The 10,777-nt window shown below is 45.6% G+C and overlaps 1 protein-coding gene across 1 annotated transcript in view; it reads left to right on the top strand.

Annotated features, from left to right (window-relative positions):
* Positions 1 to 1,305: 1,305 nt before the first annotated feature.
* Positions 1,306 to 10,777, top strand: part of Lcp2 (lymphocyte cytosolic protein 2) — a 43,474-nt gene continuing 34,002 nt past the window's right edge. Inside the window, exons 1-3 of the mRNA XM_041676296.1 lie at positions 1,306 to 1,559; positions 5,621 to 5,683; positions 9,235 to 9,281. Of these exons, the coding sequence (XP_041532230.1) occupies positions 1,482 to 1,559; positions 5,621 to 5,683; positions 9,235 to 9,281 (188 nt within the window). The 5' untranslated portion in view covers positions 1,306 to 1,481. The remainder of the gene's footprint in view (positions 1,560 to 5,620; positions 5,684 to 9,234; positions 9,282 to 10,777) is intronic.

Genomic DNA, 10,777 nt, shown 5'->3' with positions numbered 1-10,777 from the left:
CAGCCCATGAGATCTGCTCAGAGACTGTGACTGAAGAGCGATGCAAGAGATCCCCATCACCTGTCTCCAGAGAGCAGACTCTGGCCAGATATGTGGAAGACTCAATAGTCAATGGAAGACACAATAGTAGAGAGAGCAAAGTGAGGAAGCACGGTGTATAGAAGGGGTTGTGTCATCAATAAGAACAATTCTTTAAGGTTTTTATCTTTACATTTGCCTAGCAAATGCACCGAAGTTGCATGGGTGTAGCCCCTCTGTTTGCCTGCCTTGCAGATATGGGAACTAGTTACCTAGACTGTCACTGAAGAGACTATAGAAGGCCTGAACATGACAAACGTGGCTCTTGCAGGCCTTGCCTTTCTCCCCCATTGCCTCTGCTTTGCTAAAATCTGTTAAATTACATTCCTAAAGCTAGAGTGGCCTCCTCCTCCTGAGACTGGTTACCATTGTCCAGCTATCAAAGTCTTGAAGTCCAGAAATAAAAAAACCCTTTGGCTTTACTAATTAATATGCCCAATTAAAATGAAATACCTCATCCTTACACATGATTTCCCCTTTACCTTTATAAACTGCCATTTTCCTATGGGCCAGGTCTGTCTCCTCTCTATCCAGAGGCAATCTTTTGTCCCCTGGGACAAATACCCCTCCTTTCTCTCCTTTCTCCCTCATCCTCTATCCCTCATCTTTGTGTCTTATTCCCTGCCCCTTGTCCCTCTGGGTTAAGTAAATATCCTTTGTCCTGAGAACGTGGCCTTGGGGTGTCCTGAGTCCCTTCAGCCACTCCATACCCAAGACTGCAGAAGTGTAGCTGGTCCTCTGCACCCCAGCACCCTTAGCCACTTGGAGCCTGACTGCCTCACTCACACTCACCCTAACATGAAGAAGCCGCTGAAGGTGCCCCCGCTGTCAGTGAAAACAAACTGGTGGGGTAGGAGGTTGGAAAACATAAAGAGACCATCTTCCTTCCCCCACAGTTCACTAGTGGATGAAATTACAGACAATTTTAGGGAAGTGTCAAAGGAGGCTCTTCTCTGTATAGGCGCGGTCATGCAGGAATGTGGTGTCCAGCTTTAGGTGTCCGGAATTATAGTGGAGAAACAGTACTTGAACTGAGTTTAAGTGCCCACTTGCCTGGGGTATCTGGGCCAGTGGGGAATTACCCCTATCTCTCTCTGCATTGTGTGCCCCTAGAGCTGGCCTTCCTTGTTTACTTATTTAGAAGTCAGCAGAGGAAGTGGTAAAGGAAACCGGCTGAGTCGTTTTCTGAGAAGAGACCATATTTGCTCACAGGGGAAGCCAGTGCTTCTTGGGATCCAGCTACAGCCGCAGTGACGCCTGCTCGACAAGTGTGTTCCTGAGCGTAGTTGGGATTCAAAAGAGCCAAGGACACCTCGGAGCTTTGGATCTGATTTCTTTTTCCCTCTCTGTTCATGGCTGCTGCAGCTCTCCCAGGCTTGTGAGCTTCTTCCTGAACAGCAGCCATGGCCCTGAAGAATGTGCCCTTTCGCTCGGAGGTCTTAGCCTGGAACCCGGACAGTCTAGCCGATTATTTCAGGAAGGTGAGTCTGTTGCTCGGGGCTTGGTGTGCCTTCATGGGGTGGCCAGAGAGTGGAGGTGGAGTCTGGAAAGAATATGGAACGTGTACAAGAAAACTGTGGCTCTGCCAACTACAGTTGCTACCTTCCTGGGAGGCAGACTGAGCTTTCAGGCAGTGTGTCCTGTAGAGGAGGATAGCCGAGGGGGCTCTCCCATGTGTAAGCCCCTAGCACATACAGGCACGCATCCAGGGTTCCACAGACTGTGTCCTAACAGACACAACCCTCTGTAATGTGAGGTCAGTGTCACCATATTAATGAATGCACTGACAGTGTCGCATTTCGATGTCAATATTTCGTTCAGCTGAAAAGTCAGCTCAGGGAGTTTAAGCAGTTCAACACTCTGGAGTCTTACTGCATTGGGTTGAATTGCAGCCGTGCCTACTTAGCTTTAAAGCATTTGGTCTGAAATGCAGAGAACAGCTATGGTGAAGTCTACTTACTAGAAAAGGCGATATGGAGTCCCAGGCTAGGAAAGTAAACAGGTAGGCCAGGAGGGATGGGCAAAGGGCTAGATGAACAGTGGTATTTGGGCATCTATTGTTCATGATCAAGGAAGATGGCCAGAGTCTCACTGGAGCTTTATGAGAATCCTTGAAAGTAGACATGAGTACCAGGATGGGAAACAAAGGATGGGCTCAATAGACTTAGAAAGCAAGGAGGAGATAGTCAAGGGTCCTTGTTTTGTTACATGCTAAGGAGGACCACATGTCTGCTTAGGCACATCCCAAGACACATGATGCCTCTAAGGCACCCATACAGAACACGTAAGAGGTCTTATGAAAAACACGAGCTTCTATTGTCCCCATCCCTGTGAACTGGCCTCAAATTTCCCTTATATGCCAGGCAGTGGTGAAGGTGAAATCCTAAAACTAAGACCAAAGAAGTCATTTATTTTCCTTCTATTTTTTGCAGAAACAGAGACACAAAAAGTAGAATAGTCTCCTTGGGGGTGTGTAAGCAAACCTGTAATCCATACAGTGGCTCCTTCCCAACCTATGGAAGAAAATGTGATCATTCTGTACTGGCGAGGCATGGTAGCATCATTGTCCCACAGATCCTGCCATTTGCCACTTTTTATAAACCTTGTTTTACTCACTTCCTCCCCTTTAATATCTTCATAAACTTCTCTCTCAACACTGTGGGTCGAAATATGATTAGACAACTCACTTTTTTGTAGCATGTTTTTTAAACTCCTGTTCTTAACTAAAAACAAAGAAAGTGAGGGCAGGCAGAAAGGTAAATTTTCCATGGTGGAGTGAAGTCGTGAATTATTTCAACAGAATAATGAGAATGAAATTAAGAATTAAGGCAGGGAAATCTGGGGAGAGACCAAGAGACACAGAAAGGCCCCAATATTCAAGTGTTAACTTGGATGTTATGTAATCCCATGGTGCCACAGATAATGCATAGGTTAAGTTCCCTTCAGCACAGGGTGGGTCTTGGGTAGGCCAAGTAGACATCACTGTGCTTGAGTTAAGGGAAGGGGGAGTTTTATTCTTGGGGATTGTGGACCTTGGTAAAAGCCACACCCCAGGGACAGGCCTCACCTTCTGGAGGGAAAGAACCAAGAGTAGGAACTAAGAAGCTGAGAGGGAATTGGTGATGCTAGGAGGACCAGTCCCCAGCCACAGACACAGATGAGACCCTTCAGACCCCAAACTCATTGGTCTCCAGAGAAGACATTCTGTGAAATGAACACAGGATTACTTAAGGATGCTCCTGGAGGTCGGTATGCCTTTTAAAGGATTGACCAGCAAGTGTGATGTCTATAGAAGCTGTTGGGTTGGGCCACTGAGACTTCTACCCGGTTCTGAAGTCAGACACACCTTGTTTGAGTTGTGTCCTTTCCAGTTGGCTTGGGGACTTAGTTTCCCTTAGTTACCTTGCTTACCTAAACAGTGAAAGAGACGTATTAACAGTAGCTAACCAGACGAGATGGAGGTAAGGTTGAAAGTAAACACACATGAAGCACTGAGTTCCATGTCCTACCTCACCCTTATCCCGCTCTTCTCACCAGAGCCTGACTGGGGAGGCTGAGGCAGGGTGGCAAGGCTTTGTGTCAGCTTGTCTCAGATATGTGTGGCTTAAGCTGTATTGGGGATAGAAACCATGAGGATTAAGCCAATAGTCCACTTGCTCCTAACTCCTCCAACTGGCGTAGGCCTAGCAGGGGAGCATTCCCAGGCCATGCAATATATGTACTGGCTCATAGCCATGCGTTCTAATCCTGTTGGGTTTCTACCTCCCTGTGTGACCTTAAGCCAGACCTTTCTTCTCTCTGGGCACCAGTTACCGTCATCTACAAAGCTGAAAACCACTCAGCCAGTGCCAAGATTGTTATCTTGGGTGCTAAGGAAAATTACTTAGGGTGCTTGTTGAGATGCAGATTTTAGGTCCCAAGACTCGGGTCTTACTGGACTACATAAACTGACTAGGTTCAAGGCTAGAACTCTATCTTTTGTTTAGAGTCAGAACTGGCATCTGCAGAGCTGGCGATGCATCTGATAGCAATCACAGTGAAATGAGTTAAAGGAAGTTGGCAAACCCGCTACCCACCCTGCCCGTGGGTCAAGGAGACAGCAACAAGCTGCAGATGCTGCCTGCCCTCAGCATTGACCTATAAATCAGCTTCCCGAATGCGATGCTCACTCTGTCCTTCTAGGCTAGGAGGTGACAACAAGGGTATTTTAAAATTATTATTATGGAGGCGGGTTCTTGGAGTATAGCCCAGGCTGCTCTTGGACGGACAGCTATCCTGTCCTCCTGCCTCATTCTCCTCGGTGCTAAGATCAGAGGTGTGTGCCGCTGCATCCAGCTATGTTTACTTCTTACATTATCTGGAAAAGGGGGTCAAAAGATAAGAAATTTATTTTAAAATTTCCTCCAAAGAAGGTTGAACTAACTGTTTGTGAGAAGCATATAAGGTCCTCAGAGAAAACATATTTTACCTTAAATACACCAGACCTCAGGTAGAGGTTATTTCTGATGTGAAGCTTGGAGCTGTTGAGGGCAGGTGGGTACATCACAGTCATAGGTTAGCTTCGAAAAATAACCAACACCTTCCTTATGGATACTTACCTCTGTTGATGCTATCATTCTGTTCTGGGAATTTGACTTCAACAATTTATCTTACATAGAAAAAAGCTAGGCAAAAGGATATCCACTGTGCAGTACCACGCTATCTGGATGGCGCACTTGGGTATGCGCCCGATTGCTCACTGTGTACTCTTATGTATGGGATGCTGTTCCTCAAAGACTATTCTTCATGGAAACATTAAAGTCAGGTCCCAAAGCTCGGGTGTCACCTATGTCACCTTCCACCCGTGCACGTTTCTTAGCTCTCATCCATGAGAGTGGAGGATCTAGTGACTTGGCGCTGCTTTGGGGTGGGAGCAGGGCCTGTCACATGTAGCGCAGCCAGTACTAGCTAGCAGCTGCTGATCTCATTGCTGAGCTGGTGTCCGGGAAAATGACCTGAGCCTTCAGTGGTTTAAAATCATGGGAAATATTTAACGAACAAGGTCCTCGACAAAACATTTAAAACAAGTTGGTCAGAGTACCAGACACTGTTTAGGTTGTTGCTTTTAAGAGATAAAAAGACGTCACTGTAGCAAGACTGAATGAACAGGAGCTGGTTCCTCCATTAGCAATGGGCTAGGCATACATGACTGGGTGGTCACTGAGATTATTTTGGGAGACGTAAGACACAGGCTGCTGTTTGGTTTTTCTGTCATTTCTTTTCTACTTTCCTGACTAAAACGTGACCACCCTTCTTGGACTTTGAAGACAGTGTGTTTCCAGAGGTTCTGGTCCCAAGGACTAGAGCGCACCATTTCTCCACTTTAGACATTGCCAGGGGGGTAGTGAAAGTACGGCTGAGGTGGGGACCTGGCCCCTCTGCTAGACAAAGGATCAGGAAGGGGCTGGCTAGCCACAGGTACCGCAGATTGCTAAACTCCGGGGGAGGAGAAGGGGGAACACGGCAGCCCATGGCACTGACAGCACCGTGTTTGTTTGTGCAGCTGAACTACAGGGACTGTGAGAAGGCCGTGAAGAAGTACCACATTGACGGCGCTCGGTTTTTGGTAAGCTATGCCCAGTTCCATACACTGAAGCTAAAAATGTACTGATTCTGCCCAACAGCTGCAGGGTTAACCAATCTACCTGGTCCCTGAGGCTGTCTGTGGTCAGTGTCTGTGATCAACGTTCCACTTAGCCCTTTGTTTCGATCAAAGAGTTGGTGGTCTCTCCCACCAATTCTCAGTGTCTTGTTCAGGAGCCTTGTAAGCTCTTATATAGGCGATAAGATATACTCCAAAGACATATATTAAAGGAATCTGAGCACAGTTTAAACCCCCCATACACACACACACACACACACACACACACACACACACACACCCCTTGAAATTCTACTCAACTGCCATGTATATTCTTGAGAAGGCCGGAGTGGGCGATAGCATTAAAGAACTGGAGATGTTCACTCCTGGTTGCTAACTCTGCATACACATCCACTGAGAGGACTGAACAGGTGGCCACTCTCCATCTCCATTTCCTCCCTATTACAGAGCAAGCCTGCCGACTGTTAAACAAACACGTGATGGCGATCTCCACGCTCTTGTAAAATTCCACACATTTCAAATAGAAGCTCGTGGTTCAGGTTCACGTTGAATCTGCGCTACCAAAGGGAAAGTGACTTAGTTCAGATGAAGGCAGAGGCTCTTGGCTGTCAGGCAGGTGGTCCGATCATTTCCCAGAAACCACACTTTGCTTGTGCATTAAGAGCAAACTCTAACTAGTCCTAGCCATCCCTTCTGGGCACTTTGTTTCGCTCTTTAAAAAGGGAAGAAAGTTAATTTAAAGGTCTTATGGGAAATGTTCTCAAATTCTGAGTGAGAAGGGCAATCAAAAGGAGCTTGACCATGAGGCTTCATCTGCTGCAGCTTGCTCCACAACATACCAATGCCTGCCTTTCTCCCACAGCATCCCAGCCCTACTCTGCTTCAGGTTCTTTAGCGGTGGTGCCCTCACCGCCACCTGCAATTTTCTCCCCCTTTCGGGGAACCTCTAAAGTCTCCTGTGGAGATGAGTTCATTTTCCATCCCAGATAATGTCATATGCTGGGGACAGAGATATCATTAACATAAGATTCCTGCCTTCATGAAACTGTTTTTAGCAAAAAGAAAAAAAAAGATACTTTCACAGATGCCTTCAACCACCTCAATTACAAATGTGGAAGCATATGCAGAGATGTGATTTTTGTCTTAAGTCACAAACCTAATGACTAAACCAAAGCATGCTTAGACCTATACTGCGCAGGTTTTGTTGTTGTTGCTTTGTTCATGCTGAGCTTTGAATAAATAGAATTCCATGAGTTTTATTGTTGCTGTTCTTGCAACTACACCAAACCTGTATGCTTCATTCTGATGCTTTAGCACTGACAAAAGAGACAGCTCTTTGAGTACAGGGAGGGCAACGTCTTTGAAGAGGGTTCTGGTTGTCCGGCTGTCCTGGCTAAACTTAAGTAAGCATCTGTCCCCTGTCCCCAGTTCCCCTTTGCTTCATCCTCTGCTGACTGAACACACTGTGCTGGGTCACAGTGTGGGAAAATAGTGGCACTTCTCAGCTGTGTCACTCTTCCCCCAACACGCCATGTGAGTGTCAGGCCTGAAATGACTTGATAGGATGGTTGTTTTCTTGGTTGAGAGATAGAATCTGAACAGCCATCTCCTCCGTTCCAATCTCTGGGACCTGCCAGTCATTCAGAGAAAGCAGCACATCCTGCTCACTGCGTGAACAGGAGGGAGAGCAAGGGGCAGGAGGAGCCAGAGACTAGGGTGTAGAATCTAGTGCCTGCCCCAGCAACTGGGTACTCTGAAATGCACTGTGCTCTGAGCTCACTTTGAAAGTCCTTATCCAAGCTCGAGTTACTCATCTCATACCCCTGCCGGCTCTGGAATATCCCGGACTATTCTGCTATTGAAAGTGACAGTGTTTGCTATGCCCACTTTCCCTCCTTCTTCCCCCTCCCTTTCCTCATTCCTTCTGTTTCTTCCTTCCTTTTTCAATGTGGAAGCTAATAACCACCCCCCCTTTCAGTCTTAATGATGCTTTTTTTTTTTAACACGGGAAAGAATGGTGAGAAATGGGGATGCTGTACTTTGAAAAGGTGTAAGACAAGAAGGGATGTAGTTGCTGTGTTAACTGGGCATATATGTGGTCTTTCTCAAGCAATAAGACAGGTACAAGTGGACACTCAGGGCTGAAAGACTTCTGGAGAAAGCCCTGAACTTAGGCCCCATTCAGCCTACTGAAAACCTGGCTACTCCACCTCTACATGCGTGCGCGTGTGTGTGTGTGTGTGTGTGTGTGTGTGTGTGTGTAATATTATATGTATATTGCATATATGCATTATATATATGTGTATATATTTATACACACACAAACACACATATAGCAGAGGAAGAGGGGAAAGGCAGAGAATAAAGAGAGCATGGTATTTGGTGAATATGTCCTATTTCCTTTGCAAAAAAAAATAGTGAAAAATAACCATTATTTTGGAGATCTTATCCAATAGACTGCAGATTACACCTTACTGCCCACAAGTAAGTCATGTGACTCCACCATCTCCAAGGTAACCTGGGGAGTTAAATATTTTGCACAAACACATTTCCCACCCTGAACCAAATTCAGGTTCTGATAGTAAGGGAGGCAGAAAGAATGGACATTGAGATACAAGCAGCCCTGTCTACCACCTTGCTTCTCTGCCAGGGGCCTGGTTTGTAGCTATCCTCTCTGCGGACCTCTTTTCTGAACTCAGTGTAAAATCGTGCTTCTGAAATCCATAAATCTAACTCCAATAAAGTTTAGCTCAGGATTGCTGGAGGGTTTTGAAGGAAGTGGGGGCAGGGAAGCTTTATCACACAACAAAACTCCCGAAGCCCATTTCAACGTTTCTCATCTTCCTTCCCAGCTGTTGGTCATGTCTTAAAAGCCTTCTTTCTTTCCCAGCATCCTCCTCTTCTGTTCCCAGTCATAGTCTCTTTCCTCTCTTCCTCAACTTCCTCAGCTCGTGTCCTCTCAGTCACCTCTATCGTGCCCCTCCAGAAGACCCCAAATGCCTTTAACTCATCACACCATACTCTGAACAAAAGCCTTGGTCCTCCACCTTCCCAGTATAAGGTTTTTCCTTCATCTTTTCACTACAACTCAGATGGCCTGACAGGGGCCTGGTCAGAAAACACACCACAGGCTAATAATAAAGGCTGGACCTAATGCTCCAACAAGAACCTTGCCAAGACACCTCAGTCCTAGATCCTCTGATGAAATGAGAACCTAATTGCTCCTTTCCCATGCAGAGATGACTAGAAACTTGAACCATGGTGTGAAATTATCAGGAACAGGTTGCCAATTTTTGTCCATGAAACAGATTGTTTGTTTTCACAGATTTATCCTGTGTTTGTTTACTAAAGTCATTTTTGTTTATAATTCAGGAAATTTTGCATAAGATTCCAGTTTGAGGAAAGCTAAGGGCGTTGCAGTGACTGTGGTTCTCTGTCTGCTCCCTTCTTAGCCACCTGATCAGGGCCCCTCCTGTGTGCTTTAACCTGCCTGTCGTTGTGTCTCTTCTTTCCAGAACCTGACTGAGAATGACATCCAGAAGTTCCCTAAGCTGAGGATGCCGTGAGTAAACTCCCGTGGGCAGCAGGGTGGGGAGCAGGTTGAAATAAAGATCCATTCAGAGAAGACTGGGTCGGGGTGTGTGTGTGTGTGTGTTTATGGAGGCTGAGGACAATAGCTGTGTCTGGGGAAGAGGAATCGCATGATGAGTTAGAAGGAAGTAACAAATCCAGTGGCGCTAGTAGTGGATTGTGTGTTTCACTTCCTGTCTTTTTGAGAGGCTGGCTTGGGCCTGTGAACACAGTACCAAAGTGAAGAGACCCTACGGTTTCATCATGACATCTTTTAAAAGATTTATTTCATGTTAAACTTATGTGTTTGTCTGTATGTTTGCATGTGGGTGTGTACATGAGAGCAAAGGTGTGTGTATAGGCGTGCAGAATGTGCCAAGTCCCGTGGAGCTGGAGTACAGGCAGTTGTGAGGCACCTGATGTGGGCGCTGGGAACGGAATCTGTGCCCTCTGTGAGAGCAGCACATGGCCTTCACTGCTGAGTCATCTGTCTAGCTCCTCGGGGCATCTTCACTGACTCATTGGTTTAAGATGTTAAGACCTCTGTTTCTTAGTTAGTAAAATGAACGTGGACCCAAATAAATAATGGCAAGGGAAATAATTTTATCCGTCAATATCGATTTCTTGAGATGGCTGCTATTAGTGTAGAGTTAAAAAGAATGTGGAGGAAAAGGAGCTGTGATTGATTAGTAATGTCTGCCCTGGGTGCTGAAATGGGAAGCAGTGGTGTGCATATTGTAACATGTATTTTTCATCGTCCTCGTGGAGGCCTCACATGCAGAGGTGATATAAATGTACAAAGTAGGAAACAAATCCCTGCTGATTTTCTTTCTTTTTGTTATCTTTGAATCTGGGTGTCTCTAGAGAAATATTTTTGCACTAAAACAAAAATAGGAAATTATGATTTTAAAGGTAATTGGTACAAAGGTTGATTGATGGTTAAACAATAGGAGGTAATGTTGGTTATGGCAAATCATGTATCATATGTTCCATTCTGAAAGATCTGCTGTCACTCAGCTCTCATCAGTTTGTACCCAACGATGACTAATCTTCAAGTTGATCAAAGAAACATGAGTTCAAGTGTTCTGTGTCTCAAACTTTTCAATACTGACTCAAATGTTTTTAAACATTGTGACAGTCAGCCTAAAGCTACTCGTGAGTTGTATGGACTTTTGGTGCTAATGGTTTGAAACATCTACTCCTGGTATTCCTTAGCATCCCTTCTCTTGTTCTAAGGGATATAGCAGGATCAATATCACCTATCACTTCAGGCATGTCTGCAAGGGGACTTCCTGGAGACAAAGGGCTGTGGTTTTATAAGAGTACAGGCACGGGGGACAGTCCCATGAGTGAATGAATGGGTTCTGTTAAAAGTCAGGCACTCAGGAGTCCAAATTGACGGCCACAGACGTAGCCTCAGATACTTTAAGTTTTGCTCTTCCTATGTTGGAAAAATCAACAAGTTTTACAGAATCTACTTTCTCCAAA

This window comes from Microtus oregoni, unplaced genomic scaffold, assembly GCF_018167655.1.
Source record: "Microtus oregoni isolate MIOR12 unplaced genomic scaffold, Mior012 000027F_ref0000203, whole genome shotgun sequence".
Classification (NCBI taxonomy): domain Eukaryota; kingdom Metazoa; phylum Chordata; class Mammalia; order Rodentia; family Cricetidae; genus Microtus; species Microtus oregoni.
The sequence above is the reverse complement of the archived record's forward strand: the minus strand, read 5'-3'. Positions and strand labels throughout refer to the sequence as shown.